Genomic DNA, 16,131 nt, shown 5'->3' on the forward strand with positions numbered 1-16,131 from the left:
GAAGAAACATGGCTTCTCTGTTGCGCTTGGCTTTAAAAGAGCAGAAACAGGAGGACACCCTGGTTCCATCCATCTAAGCCTATCCCCCAGAGACTTTTTTTGTGGAGAGTGGGGTACTTCTGGAATATGACACTGCTTAGCATTGTATTTCTACAATATTATCTCTTGCTCTTAAAAATCCTGCTATGGTCATTTACACTGTCAAATGCCCCGTCCCACTTTCCCTAGAAATCAAAGCTCAAATCACTTGGCTGGGCAAGGCTACTCCCTGTCTCTGATCCCCCCCTCCCTCTGGACAAAATTTAGCTTGAGTTCACTGAGGGATGATGCACTAGAAGCAGCTGTTGCAGAAACGCTCTCTGGGAGCAACCCCTCAAGTGCCTACATCAGACCAAGTTCATTAAGAAAAGGAAGCCATCTGCCATTTATTTGCTCTGTGGCAGGGCAGAGGGTAACTGCTCTCACTTTCTTATGCACACAAACACATAGGAAACTGGGCTTCACATGATCAAGATGACAGAAAACAGATTCACAGAACAATCCTATATATGTCTAGTCAGAAGTAAGCTTCAGAACTCAAAAGCATTTAGGAACGGGCTGACACCCAGGTTTGTTCTGCATGAAGCAGCAACAAATATAACAAGGATAAATTAACTCTCCTATATGTATACAACATAGAGGGACGCGGGTGGCGCTGTAGGTTAAACCACAGAGCCTAGGGCTTGCTGATCAGAAGGTCGGCGGTTTGAATCCCTGCGATGGGGTGAGCTCCCGTTGCTCGGTCCCTGCTCCTGCCAACCCAGCAGTTTGAAAGCACATCAAAGTGCAAATAGATAAATAGGTACTGCTCCGGCGGAAAGCTAAACGGCGTTTTCATATACTGCTCTGGTTCACCAGAAGCAGCTTAGTCATGCTGGCCACAGGACCCGGAAGCTGTACGCCGGCTCCCTCGGCCAATAAAGCGAGATGAGCGCCACAAACCCAGAGTCGTCTGTGACGGGACCTAATGGTCAGGGGTCCCTTTACCCTTTACGTATACGACATAGAAATTGAAGTATTTTTCTTCCTGATTATAGAACCGTAGAATTGCAGAGTTGGGACCCTGAGGGTCATCCAGTCCAAACCCCTGGAATGCAGGAATCTCAATGAAAGCATCCATGACAGATGACCATCTATATTTGCCCACAATCTGAGCACCTACATGGTTTCTTTATCAATTCTGTTCTTTCTCTGATAACATTCCTGCATTCCCCCATTTCCATCCCTGGAGGCTTCCCTACTGGCTCTCAGAAGCATTTCCTTGAGTGACATGGCAGGAAACATTCTGTTTGGTTCTTCCAAGGAACATCTCACAAAGTTCCAGTCCTCTTGGAATTTTCTGTCTGATTTTGATCCTTCTCTTGACATTTCTCACCACCTTTTGCTGGCAAGGCAGAATCTCCATGCTCTTCGGGAAGAGCAAATTGGAGACTGTTCAGCAGTGAGGGAAGGTATTATATGCGTGCTGAGAGAAGTACTTTATTCTTTTTGAAAGTGTGGCAGAAACATGACATGGCAGGGGTGTCCAAAGGAGAAATGAAGGTAGGAGACCAAGAATAACTGCAATCATGTTTTTCTGCTTACGCCACTGCTTACCCACAGTAACAGAGTTAATGATAACCAAATGGAAACTATAGTCTGATTCTCTCTCACTCAAATGCACACATATTTCATTTTCTCAAAAGAACAAGTTTCTAGCCCTCATGGTTGCAAAGATATGCCTGAACACGTATCGGTATATGGTCAAAATGCATGCTGCAGTATCCAAGTCAGAGGACTGGTTCAATATGGTGAGTGACTTGGGCACAGCGTGCCTACCATTGTCTATAATCCCTTGCCCCTTTTCCTGACATGCAAAAGTAAACAAATTTTGCAAAATGGTTAAAATGGCAGAATTATACAAAATATTATCTGTATTTGCTCTGTTTACAGACATTGCAGAATCCAGCTTTCTGTGGTGTTGAATTCTGTAACTAAAAAGGCACACAGCCCTGCGTACAAGTTCCAATTAGCACTTGAACCAGATTTTTCAGGTTAAATGGCTGGGCATGACATTTTGAAAACGAGAGTTTCCATAGGCTTCGGAGTCCCAGCATGCATCTGTGCATTCTGCACAATGCCTAGTCTAGCTCAAATGGCCTGCCGGGGCTTCCACCATTGCTGTTTTAGGACTGTATTAAAAGCGGGGCTTTTCCTTCTCTCCCCTGCTTTGAGTGTGTTGACCTTTCAGCCAAAGAAGCAGCAGGAGCAGGAAATGCTTCTGGCTGGGGCCTAGAGAGCCACTACCTGGCAGTACCATAGTAGCTGGATTCAGTATAAGCAGTAGCAACTGATGTGATAGCACAGAACTGCCCTTCCAACCCTGCTGCTGCTGCCACTTACCCTGGCAGGGGTAGGACAGGACAGTGGAGCCAATCCTGCACTCCCACCGGTCCATCCACGTGCAGTCCTAACCTTGCCAAGACCCTGTGGTGCCCTGCCCCATCCAAGTAAGCTGCAGTGATGTCAGGAGGGTGGCTCTGGAGGTCTCCCCCACTGCATTAAAGCGTTGCTGGTGAAATGCTAGACTGCAGCTTTTCCTATCATATAATAGCAGGCTCTAAAAAGCAAACAATGCCATCTAGTGGCAAAGTGGCGATATGCAACTGTTATTGAACACAGTGTGTAGCAGGGAAAGTAAATGTGGGGAGCTCTGGATGTGGTTAGACTGCAACTCCCATCAGCTCCAGTTGGGTATTATGGGAAATGGACTCCAGAAACATGAAGAGGACACGTTAGCCAGCCCTCATGTACAGCATGTTCATGACCTAACACTGAATTGTAAACCACGTTGCTGTATTTTTTATGAAAAGTGCAGTCTATAAATATTTCAATAAATAAATAAACAAACGAAGAACACTGGAAAAGTGGCTTTTTGACTCAGAAGTTTCCCCCAATCATAAAGACAGCATAGAAAAAGACCTGCCTTCTGCTAAATGTAATACCTGAGGATGGGAAGCAAAGCATTTAATCCAGGGCGAAACTTCTGTGTGCAAAGGATTGCCAGATGAAATTCAGCAAAGGCATCAACAGAAACGAAGAGCTTTTGAGAGACAGTTTATCGAGTTCTATATGCAAAATTATCCCCCTAACCATTACAAACCAAGCATTAACTTACCAATATAACTTATACAAACCAATACCACCAACAAATATTTATGTACAAAGAAAGGCTCAGTGGCATGTCTGAAAATAAGTTCATTGTGAAAAACCCATAGTTCCATTGACAGCTGCAACCGGCTGTTACAGATTAACTCTCTCTTCCAAACCTCCCATCCCTTCTTAAATAGGAGAGTTTTGACTGTGTATGACAGGGGCACTCAGGCCTCAGTGCGTAGGAGACATCGGAAGCTGCATATTTCTCTTAATCTGGTTCAGTTAAAAAACTCATTAATAGTGCTGCTCTTTATATGCCAACACAGCCTCCTATAACAAAAAAGGACAGTGTCCTTGATTATAAATACTAGAATCTGATGATCAGAGAAAAGGAAGTACATTCATGGTAATACTATAAACAAGAAGGCCCATCTGAAGCATTTCAGCCCACAGCTAGCCCTCTTTGTTGGCCGGCGGGCCAACTTGCTGCATGCCATTTTTTCCCTTGAAGATGGTAGGTTTGAAGTTTCGATGATGTGACTTCCCGGACGATATTCCTGTCTGATGGCTCTCTTTCCTCCTCTGTTGCCATATAAAATAACAGGATAACCCTGCCTGATCAATAAGCTGCAAAACTGCAATGGACAATGACAGTCTTTATTTGCTTTGCCAAAAATCAGTCTCTGCAATCCAATAAATATTGTCACTTTCCTCTTCACCTTTAGCCAAACGTTCTATAATCACAGCAGCCAAGTGAGAAATACTTCCTACTTTGTCTGATCTCGATTTATTTATTTTTAAATTTCAAAAGACAGTTGGAAGGAAAATAGATACGAGATGTACTGGGGAGGGAGCAGAATGGAGCTTTTATTGTGCACTGCATGAAGTCAACTGCCTGGGTATTGTCCATATTGAAGAAAATGACAGTTCCAGTTCCGGCAACCCAGTGTTCATCTCACAAAAGCAGTCCAGCTCCTGTTGCTTTGTTGTCCAACGCTGAATCTGTTCTGAGCTGCATGGGCAAAATGGGTGTGTCTACCCAAGCAACAAAGTGTGCTTTATCAAAATCTGATTTGTCCCATGTTGTACCCATGGATGCATCACAAACCTTTCACGCAAGATTATTTAAAAGTTAGAACAGACATGCTGGGTTGCTTCAAATACATTCTCACGTATCCTGTGTTAGCACCAAGATGAGGAAGCCGTGGGGAAGAGAGAGAGAGAAACAGCATCTTCCGAGGGTCTATACGTTGGATTTGGGGGTTGAATTTAATGGGATCTCCTTCAGTTCTGTTCGCATACAAAGGTATTCCCCAATCACAGCCATGAGTGCCGTGCACACAGTATGTACAAGCCACCACGTCAAAGCAGTTGGAAAGTGCGCGTTGTAAATCCAGCAGCCCAGCAGGTGGAAAAAGTGAATGGTGACTGTGAAATCCAAGCACTGCTTTCCTCGCCGAATGAAATACAGCAAGCCTATGGCACTGTAAAGGGGAGGGGAGAAAAGATTTTACCTGAAACTGTAGCATTCAGGAAAGAAGGAATTCAGCAACAGAAAGTTTTCAGACACTTTTATATTTATCCTGCACTAAGCAGTACAAGAGTTATCTTAGAATCATAGAATTGTAGAGTTGGAAGGGATCCTGAGGGTCATCTAGTCTAACCCCTTGCAATGCGGGGATCTCAGTGAGATCATACATGACAGATGGACATCCAACCACTGCTTTAAAACCTCCAAGGAAGGAGAGTCCACCACCTCCTGAGGGAGTCTGTTCCACTGTCCAACAGCTCTTACTGTAAGAGAGTTTTTCCTGGTGTTTATCAGTCAGAATCTCTTTTCTTGTAATTTAAATCCATTAGTTTGGGTCCCAGCCTCCAGAGCTGGAGAAAACAAGCTTGCTCCATGTGGGGACTTTTTAATTAAGTTTTTTAACCCTGGAACTCTAAGGCTATAGCTCTCTGTTCTTCTTATTTACATGTAAGGTATTTTTAGGCTGTTAGGAATATTTATGGCTGAAAACCTTTGATCTGGCAACTTCTCTTCCTCCCCTGGCTGCTCTTAAGGTACAACATATCTCTCTTGTGAGAGGGTGGAAGACTATAAATACTCATGCTCATATGCCTTAAAGGACAGCAGCTATTTGGCTGATATTTCAAAGAAATGTGGAGCACCGACTTGTTCCAAGCCCTGCAGCTCTTGATCACGTGTCCTTATCCTCTCTTTGCCCATTCTCTTTTCCCAGATTTCTTAAACCTCTCTGAGACTTTCCTCTAGCCCATTCTTGCTTTCATTCCTTCAAACAACTCTTTCTTCTAAGCCTGCTTTCCAAGATTCCCCCCTTCCCTTTGCCTGTTGCCGCCTTAGGCTCCTCCTTCCTCTTTTCCTATCCCTCATCTTCCACCCATTTCCCCCAAGAACTTACATTTTGCCCTGTCCATCTATAGAGTCTGTTCAACCAATGGCAGTTCAACCAATGCAGTTCAACCAATGGCAGCCAGAGACTTAAGACAAGTTAGTCAATTCCTACAAGCAGCTTTCTCGCAACATTCCTTAGCACACGTTTAGGCAAGTTGGTGCCCTCCAAACATTGTGGATTGCAGCTCCTATCATTCCCGACCATTGGCCACACTGCCTGGGCGCTGATGGAAGTAGTTCTAAACATCTGAAGGATACCATGTTAGCTATGCCTGATTCTGCATTACAACACAGACTGTGAGAATACTACGGTTTTCAGCAAAGGATGTTTGATTCCTGGAAAAAAATGTTTGTACTTCAAAGAAACAAAATGGCGATCAGAAGTGTCAGAAATGCACATCCAAAAAGCCAACTTACCAAGAAAGTGCATTCAGGATAAAAGCCATCATGGCAAGTCTGCCAGGTGAGGTGGAGAACCCCAAAACCTGCACAGGGTTACAAGGAGAAAAACAGCCACTGGGATAAATTGGAAACCAACTCAAGATTTATTTGACTCCTCTTCCCCATCCATGCATTCCATTCAACATAATGCTTCGTTTACCTTCAAGGCAGAAAAACAATTTCTTTTTCTAGGAGTGCAGATTTGTATGTACAAGTTTAATTATATCTACAAAAATGAGCCAGGGCTGAGTTGTTGTTGTTGTTATTACTACTACTACTACTACTACTACTAGTTAATTTTATATACTGCCCTTTATCCGAAGATCATAAGGCAGTTCACAATATAAAAACACAAAAATACATACCATAACTAGAAGCAAAACAATAACCCCCCAGTAAATGAATAAAATCACAAGGGATATTGATACAATGCCAGAATGGAATTATATATTTTGCAAAAGTTGCCCTATGCCTGAAGTGGGTTCCATTTGCTTCTACAGAACAGATCAGTTTATGTTTTGAGGCTAAAACCCACTCCTCCCTATCTGAAACTGCCTAAATTACACACATTTTTTTTGATTTTGTGAAATTCCAAAGGATCTGAAGCAGTGGTTCCCAAACTTGCACCCCACCCACACTGAGCCACTTGAAAATTGCTGATATTCTCGGTGGGCCACTAATTGATTTCCCCCCCTGCCAGTTGTAATATTTGTAATACCCTCTGCTAAGATACTGTGATATCTTTAATTGTACTTTTCTTGCTTCTTCTTCTTTTTGTATGGCAATTGAAATTCCATAGAATTCAAATTGCAATACAGTAAAATACAATATAAGAAATAACAAGCATTAAAAATACAACTAAAATTCAATATGAATATTTAATGCAAACATACCATTGACAACCTGCAAGAAGCTTGTGGACCAATAGTGGTCCACACACCACTGTCTGGAAACCCCTGATCTAAAGTACAACTCAGTGGTTAAAGTTTTCAACATATGCAATCCAGCCAAGATAAAACAATGTCCACATGAGCCACTGTCACCAGTTATATTCATAGAAAGGACTGAATAGAAAGACCAACTGTCACAGTACACTAACTGCAGTTTTTTGGCAACTCAGAACTGAAAACTTACAACTGCCACCAAAATCCAGGCTATCATAAATCACTACCTCATGCAGTTTGCCAAGGTCAGCAGGCTGCGATAAGGCACGCTCCACAGAGTCCCTAAGCTGGTCATCATTTCTGCTTACAAAAGTTGGAAAACAGCAGAGTTGCAGACAGCACAGGCAAAAGACCTGCTATTTCAAACATGCAGAATTGTAACCATTGCTGTCTATGCATTGGACAGACTTCCACAGAGATGGGCAGGTGTCAAACTTTTTCCTGCCCTATTCTCCCAATAGAGATGAGGACAGAAAGCACAGAGATCCCAAATGAAACCTACATTACAGTACTGTGGTGCTCAAAGCCAATCTGATGGTGAGAGCCATGAGAAGGTCTGGCTCTAATTTCCCTGGGTGGAATTCAGTTGTGACAGTGGGCTTCCACTGGTGTCCAAGGACTTCAGTTTCCTTTCTTCACACCTGTAATGTCCCATGCACCCCACAAAAAAATCTGAGAGAAACCTTGTATAGCTGGACAGTAGCCTCCTATACAAAGGTAAAGCTCACATCCACTGCTCTGTCCAGGTCTGCCTCTCACCCTGCCCATCACTAGCACCACCAGCATGTGGCCCTCAGAATGCTTCTCCCAAAGGGAATGTGGCTCCTGGGCTTACAAAGGTTTCCCACCACTGGGCTAAGACAAGGTTCTCTCCTCCCAGCCTGTGACTTCACTATATGCACTACTGGATCCACTACACAATATCCACTACAGGCTCACTTCCACTCAGGAGCTTCAGAGAGGGGAGTAGTTCTCATGTCCCTGCTCATGGGCTTCTTGGTTGGCCACCATGGGAAACAGGACACGGGACTAGATAGAATACCCAGCAGGGATCTTCTTGTGTTCTTATGAGAGAGATAACTGGGGCAGAAACAAGCAGTTGGGTTTTCGTCTCTACAGAGGTCTTCTTCTGCCATTTAGGCTTGTGTTTACTCTTCTGTACTTCAAAGCCTCAGCTGGGGCTAGAAAGAGGAAGTTATGGCAGAGGAGTATAAGGCTGGGGAGGAATATGCTGTTGAAGTGAATTGGCTCCCTTCCCCAGTCATGGATGGCCACTTTACCCCCAGGGCTGGTTGCAGGTTAAAAGGAGCTCAATTGGATCAGATCAGGGGCCACGTAGTTCGGATTCAGTTTGAAACAGTGGCTAGCCTGATGCCGTAGCCAATAGCAATTGATAAAATTATGTAACAGGAGTGGAGAGTCTTTTTCAGCCTCCAGGTACATTCCTTCATAGGCAACCTTCCAGGAGACAGATGCTGGTGGTGGGTAGGGCCAGAGACAAAAGTGGGTGGAGCAACTGATGTAACTCACACTTTTTATACTAGGCTATGTTCCATCCACCTTGCCAACAAAGGTCCGTATAGTTAAAGCTATGGTTTTCCCAGTAGTGATGTATGGAAGTGAGAGCTGGACCATAAAGAAGGCTGATCGCCAAAGAATTGATGCTTTTGAATTATGGTGCTGGAGGAGACTCTTGAGAGTCCCATGGACTGCAAGAAGATCAAACCTATCCATTCTTAAGGAAATCAGCCCTGAGTGCTCACTGGAAGGACAGATCCTGAAGCTGAGGCTCCAATACTTTGGCCACCTCATGGGAAGAGAAGACTCCCTGGGAAAGACCCTGATGTTGGGAAAGATTGAGGGCACAAGGAGAAGGGGACGACAGAGGACTAGATGGTTGGACAGTGTTCTCAAAGCTACCAGCACGAGTTTGACCAAACTGCGGGAGGCAGTGGAAGACAGGAGTGCCTGGCGTGCTTTGGTCCATGGGGTCACGAAGAGCCAGACACGACTAAACGACTAAACAACAACGTTCCATCCAGGTAAGAGTTTTCTTTCTACACACTCTTCTGTCCATCCAGACAAGCAAAAGGCATGATCATAGCTCAAGGACAGATGCAGCCAGGCAAAAGAGAGGCACAGAGGACTCTCTAGATTTGTCTTATCTTTTCAGACTCCATTGAAGAGACTGTTTTATGCACATGTAACCATCCCAGGCCGTCTCACTCACTCCAAAGAAAGAACACCACAGATCTTTCCCACATCTGATCTGCCCTGAAACAATGTCTCTACTTAAACATTTAAATCCAAATCCTTCATCTGACATCACTAGAAACTTTGGGTAGTGATAAAAGTGAATTGTTGTATTCAGAGTTTTCTTCTGTAGAAATGATACAAAACACCAGGAATAACCATTATAGTGGAAAAAAACACATGAAGGTAGGTGGAGGAAACTGCCCTTTCCGGGAGAAATATTCAACTGACTTCATACAAACTTTTACAAGGTCACACACGACAGACCATTTTGGGTTCTTGTTCTTTGATCCTATTTCTAGTTCGGTAATAGTGTTGGAATAGTGGATTGTTAGAAGAACACAGGAAGCTGTCTTATACCGATTCAGAGCATTGGCCCATCAAACTCAGTACAGTATTGTTTGCACTAAATGGCATTGACTCTTTGGGTCCCAGACAGGGGACATTCCTAACTCAAGAGGTTGGGGATTGAACTTGGGACCTTCTGCATATGCAAAGCAGAAGTTTTAACACTGAACTATGTGCCCTTTGTTTTATAAGCATTTCCTTTTTCTTTTTGAATGGGAAAACAAGGGAATAAACTTTTGAATAAATAAAAAATAATAATATCAGTTCCTATTAGCAATAACAATACACAGCATGTCCTCTCCACAATGAACAATATCTAAACGATCATACAAAATCATCTTAATTTTGCTATCGCAAAGGCAGCCATTTGCAAAAGTGCAAATTCATTTCTGACAGTAATAAACTTGTCTATGCAAGCCAAAAATCTGCATACAAAAGTATGTAAAATTTAAATACAAATGTTATAGAATGCAATCTGTGAAACTGTGTTAATGTCATACTTGTTTAAATACTGGAGATTAAGAAGGGGAACACACAATCCAGATCACGCTTCCTCTGGTCTGAGGAGCTGATAAAGATGGTCATGGTGTGTGTGACTGTGTAGAACAGGAAGCCAGGAGCAAAGGGGTGGCTGGAGGTTGAAGGAGAAGGCTGTCAAGAGTGGTGGGAAAGTCTGCCATACTGTCCTGCCTCTCTACTGTTATTCACACTGGAGTTCACACTCACATGACTTCCCTCCACTCCTGATCTACAGGCACCACAACCCAAACAGGGACAGCGTTTCTTGCACTGGTCAATTCCTTTTCCTTCCAACATTTCTCCATTCACTCTGATCTGCACTTTTAACTCCAACTTCTACCAGGGATGGGAAAGACTGACTCAAGGATTCCCCTGGATACCAAAAAGTAGGAGGCGTAAACAACAATTCTCTTAGCCTGCAAGGTTGGTTTTCAAAATCTTCTAGCTGTCAGGATTTCCCAAAATGAATAATATCCTACCTCGTAGTTGAAAATCTGGTCAAGGGACGGGCTGTTGTGAACCAGGCTGTCCACCACAGCCAACCAGAGCCCAAGCGAGCTATAGTAAATTGCCTGCATGAGTGTGATCTGGGAAAGGATAAGAGCAGGATCCCAAACATAACTGCGGAACTGTGGAGCCATTGCTAAAGCAGGGGCCTGCCCACTGGCTAGGCAAAATCCAGCGATGTCTTAAAGTATCAAGCACACATCTCACTGACTAGAGGCCAGTCGCATCAGCACCTGAAAGTGAACAACAACAAAACAAAACATGTTACTCCAACTGAAGCTTATGGAAGGGCCCTCCAATCTACCCATTGTCCAAAACCCAAAGTGTACTTTTGGCATCTTCTGGCATTCACATTACTATTCTTTGGTGTGGTTTGCCAAGTGTAGCCCTGAGAGAGGCATGGGAAACCTAACAGAGACAGATTACAAAACAAAAACAAAAACCCAGGCCTAAGTGTATGTTGCACAGATAGTACTGGGAGTGATAACACAGAAATGGGAGAGAAAGAGACCGTAAAAGGATACTCACTAGATGAGCATTGCAGGATTAATGCTGTTTTCTGAAAAAGATTTTAAACCTATCCAACCCTAGGAGTTTGGGACAGGTGAAAATATATTTGACATGAACAAGGCAGCCATGTTAAAACTGGTACAGCAATTATTTGAGCAGGATCCTGTTCTGTCAACAAAGAACGTAAGAACCGCCTTACTGGATCATAACTAAAGTCCATCGTAAGGTCACATCCCTGCTGGGTCAGATGTCTAGACCAGAATCCCATTCCCCACAGTGGCACAACCAGTTGCCTAAACAGGGAGCCCACAAGCCGGTCAGGAGCACAGCTCAGCAGCAAATTCCCGTCAATATCCCCCATGAAACCTAAATAAATAATAATAACCCCATTCAGCCTGGAAAGCTGCTGACGATGTAGACAACAACCCTGAACTGTGTGGACCAAACAGTTCCGGCTGGGGATAAAGCAGCTTCCTCTGCTGCTGTGATCCATAGAAACAGAAGCTTTAAAAAGGCTGAGGTTAAAGATTTAAGGCCGACACAGGGGCGCGCCTTTTCTGAGAAGAGCTTCCGGGGGTGTGCGTTGGCTTCCTTAAACGCAAACAGGCAGAAACCCGACAGGTAAAGCTTCCCCCGTCGTTGCATCACTTAAGGGGGAGAAACCAGACCTGCTGGTTTCCCGCCTGTCGCGAAGGTGTTGAAAGAGTTGTGCCAGACGCTGAGGGAGGCCGAGAGGAGAGAGGGACCATCCCGCCAGCCTACAGGGCTTTCCTCAAACCCGGCTCCCACAAACCCGCGCCTGCCGCCCCGTCTCCCTCAGGTTTCCAGCCAGCCCTCGCCGCTTTTGCCACTCACCTCTCTCCCGTCGCCGCCGAAGGGTCCCCGGACCGCCGCCGCCGCCGCCCCCGCACTTTCCCAGCCCCAAAACAGCCTCGAGAAACCGCCACAGGGTCCAAACTTCATTCCCGGCCGGCCAGGCCCGTCTTCGCAGCTGACTCTTTTTTCGGCCGACCATAGAGCCAGACGGCCTCCGGATGCCTAGAACGGCGTCTGGAGGCCGGTGACGTCACGGAGAAACCGCCGTGAGCCTGGAGGGGCGCCCTACGGGCCGGAAGTGACGTCATATTATACTAATACGCGTCGTCTGGTCATCAACGGCTTCGCTGATAAACGTATTTCTCTGATTACTCGCTGTGACGTCCGCTGAACGCTGAAATGCTTAGGCTCGCTAGGTGACGCCACTAAAAAAAAAAAAAACCCAAGAATAATATTCAGGGTGTAAACTAACCCGAGCTAAAGTAGGCGTAGGTTTTGCAGGCAGTTTCCTAGACAAGGTGGATGGGAGGCTGTTACAGGCCTCTCAGAGTGGTTGGGGCAACCCAGTCAGATGGGCGGGGCATGTATGGTTTCCAGCCATTTTATTTATTTATAAATAAAATAAAATAATTACAGTCGCTTTGAAGCAGCTTGAGGTCCCTGCCATCAGCTTCAGCTGGTGTCCCAGCCGCGCCCCCATCTGGACAGGGACAACCTGTGATATGCGTCATTATGAGGACTATTTTATTTTTAGGCTGTCTGCCAGTATGCTTTTTTATTGTGTTTTTATTATTATTTTATCATGGATGTTCTGTAATGTGTTTTTAATGTTGCACACCGCCCTGGGAACTTTTGATAAAGGGCGGTATATACCAGTAAATTGAATAAATAAACAAACAAAATACGTTTTGTCTACTATGTTCTGGTACCCTCTAGGTTAGATCACAGTAACGCGTTATACATGGGGCTACCTCTGAAGATGTTTCGGAAACTTCACCTGGTACATTTGCAGGCTTGAAAGCAACAACAATCTGAATGAACATCAGTCATATTCAATTGACTGCTTTCCATTTCCGGCCACAGATGAACATGCAAACTACAACAGTTTATGCTTCCTTTCTGCTTTCATCGGAATTTTCCTGTATCCCCCAGCCAGCACGCTGTGACTACAGAGCATATACTCACTGAGTTGTTTGGGGGCTTTCACCCTTTCCACCTATGGGTATGCGCTCCTCTCCTCCCCCCAAAAAATTCCAAAGGCAACTGGTGTAGAATTCAGCAGCCAGGTTGACGGTTTCAGCATATCACACTGATCCTGGCCAAATTGCACCTGGTGTCAGTTAGTTTCTGGGCCCAATTCAAAGTGTTGGTTTTGCGTTAAACAGCTAAGGACCACAATAATTCAAGGAGACTGCCTTTCCCCATATGTACCAACCTGGACCCTGAGATCATCACTTGAAGCCTGTTTTTGAATGCTTCCTCCATGAGATGTTTAGAGGATGGCAACACAAGAATGGGACTTTTCTGTGATGGCTTCTCGTTTGTGGAATGTTCTCCCCAGGGGGACTCACCTAGTGCCTTCATTACATATCTTTAGGTGCCAGGCAAAAACTTGGCTTTGGCTGATTAACACTCTGTTCTTTTAAATGGGTGGGTGGGAGTATTGGTTTGTTCTTGTTCTTGTATTTGTTATAGTGGCTGGATGCCCCCCACCAGGGTTGCTGTAGCTGAATCCTGCTTTGCAGATCCTTCCTCGAGCTGAGGATGCAGATGACCCCCAAGGTCTTCTCCAAACTTTTACATTTATATCCCACCTTTCCTCCAAGGAGCTTGAGGTGGCACACATGGTTGTCCCTCTCCCCCACATTTCCACTGCTCTTTAATCTCCATGAAATTACAATCAGTAGCACTATGGGAGCATTGGGAGCTCTATGGTTTGTTTACACGATAGGGGCATGAGTCAGTCTGAGACATTTCCGGTATCCTACCCTTCCGTGGACTATAAAGTGAAATGAGTAAGATTGTCCTTGAAGGCAGAAACACAAAATAAATCTGGAAGAGGGCATTATCTTCTTAATGGATTTGTGAATTCTGATGTGCTCTCTTAGAGGTAAATGTGTGATGTGTTTCTCTGGATGTTGATGGAGCAGTACAACATGTCGTCTGTATTCAGCTAAATTTGGGTTGTTGTTCTTATTATTCTTATTATTATTCTTATTATTATTATTCCCCCACCTTTTCACCTGACAGGGCTTTAAGGTTGGTGGTACAATATGAGTGGCAATTTAAAGAGATTGACCTTTGCTGCAGACTGATGTATGTGTATGATCTTTTATTGCTGTTGTTTGTTTTCAACATTACTGAACGATGATTCCACATGATTTACAACCGTGTGCATATTTAATCAAAAATGAGTTCCACTATGAGTAGGCATGCACTGAATGTACAGTTAGTGAAACATTTGCCCTACTGAATAATGATTCTCCACTCTGTACCTTGGAAAAAATGGGAGTACTCTGTAGTACTGTAATGGAGACAGAGATTTGTGGTCTTGTTTTACCAGCAAAGACTGAGCAGCTGTCCGTTCTTTAAAGCATTATTATTAGAGATTTGTTGTAAGCCACCAGCTTTCAGTTTTAGCCTCCATCTGAAATGTGGAGATCATAATATAGTGTATTTGTGCCTCTATCCTTTGTCTTAAGTATGATTACTGCATTACAGTCTTATGTAAGCCACTTCCTCTCAGTCCCCCCCCCCACTGCAAAATAGGAGTGATAAGAGTTAAGTACATAACCTTACATGGTTGTTATAAGTTACACAGGCTCAGCCCTTCCTCTCCTGCAACTGCAGTACTGTATCAAGATAATAACACTGGACTCTGTTGCAGGGCTGTTGTAAACAACTTTCTGTCATTGCCAGCACTCTGTTTGCTCTGCGACCTTATTAATTAACTTCTTTACAAGGTTATCATGAGGCACTCTTTCTCTCTCTGAACCTCCTTCCCTGCATTTAATGCAGGAATAAGATCTCTCAGCTGCCACCACCCACCATCTGCAAAGAGAGGACAGTAATACCACACAGCTGATTTCTCTTCCGTATAGGAAGTGTCGGGTGGGGGGATCTTTCTCACCAATCACCCTCACCTGAAAAAGACCTGGATTTGAAAGAACATCTGCTGCATCAGGCTAATGGCCCATCTAGTCCAGCATTGTGTTCTCACAGTGGCCAACCAGATGCCTTATGGGAAGTCTGCAAGCGGGTCCTGAGCACAGGAGCACTCTCCCATCGTGTGTTTTCCAGTAATTCAGAAGCATTACTGCCTCCAACCCTAGAAATTCTGCTTCTATTTTTTTCCCTTTCATTCTTTTTTGGGAGAGATGCAATTCTCCAGAATCATAGCTGTGATAGTAAAAAAAAAAAATTTGTTTTAGCTGTGATAGTGTTTTGGATTTCTCTGTTGTCTCCTTTGGGTAGTTGTTAGTTTTATTGCAACAAAAAATGCAGGGGGAGGGAGCCATCAATCCGATGTGGGGGCAAATGGGAAAGAACAATACAGAGAGTGCTTTGCATTTGCTCACACCCATATTCTGTATATTGGATAAACAGGCCAAACCCTATGCCAAAGGATAAATGGACATAAATCTGACATCAGGAATCACAAGACAGAGGAGCCAGTAGGAGAACACTTCAATCTCCCAGGACATTCAGTACAGGATCTCAAAGCAGTGGTCTTAATACAAAATAATTTCAGAAACAGACTTGAAAGAGAAGTTGCTGAATTAGAACATCACTAAACTGAAAACTATGGAGAGACCTGGTCTTAATAGAGATATTGGATTCCTGTCTCATTACATATGCTAATCCTATCCCTTGCTTTTTCCTGTAGGACTAATTGCAGTCGTTAACAATCGTCAACAGGTTTACCATATACCCACTGAGTCAATCACCCATCTGAGAGATCTTTCTTCTTCTTTGGTGATCACTCGTAGCCGAGTAAGATTGTCTTCCATGAACATGGTCTTAAAGGTTAGTCCATAAGTGACTGTGGAGGCCAATTCTAGATCCACACATCCTTCCATAGTGGGGACATAGGTTTCCGGGTGGGAGTTGATCATGGTGAAGGTTTGCCAAACATGCCACCTTCTTAGCACGTTTCTACCTTTCATCCTGAGTTCGAGTGTCTTCAAAGCCCATGACACCTTT

General features: G+C 44.2%; 1 protein-coding gene across 1 annotated transcript; it reads right to left on the reverse strand.

Annotated features, from left to right (window-relative positions):
• Positions 1-3,122: 3,122 nt before the first annotated feature.
• On the reverse strand, positions 3,123-12,146 carry SYS1 (SYS1 golgi trafficking protein). The gene is made up of 4 exons (XM_083620016.1): positions 11,968-12,146; positions 10,575-10,835; positions 6,008-6,075; positions 3,123-4,658 (listed from the first exon to the last, which is right to left on the reverse strand). The coding sequence occupies exons 2-4, from the start codon at positions 10,734-10,736 to the stop codon at positions 4,418-4,420; spliced, it is 471 nt and encodes a 156-aa protein (XP_083476142.1). The 5' UTR covers positions 10,737-10,835; positions 11,968-12,146; the 3' UTR covers positions 3,123-4,417.
• Positions 12,147-16,131: the final 3,985 nt, after the last annotated feature.

This window comes from Podarcis filfolensis (assembly GCF_964270895.1).
Source record: "Podarcis filfolensis genome assembly, chromosome: 6".
NCBI classification, from domain to species: Eukaryota; Metazoa; Chordata; class Lepidosauria; order Squamata; family Lacertidae; genus Podarcis; species Podarcis filfolensis.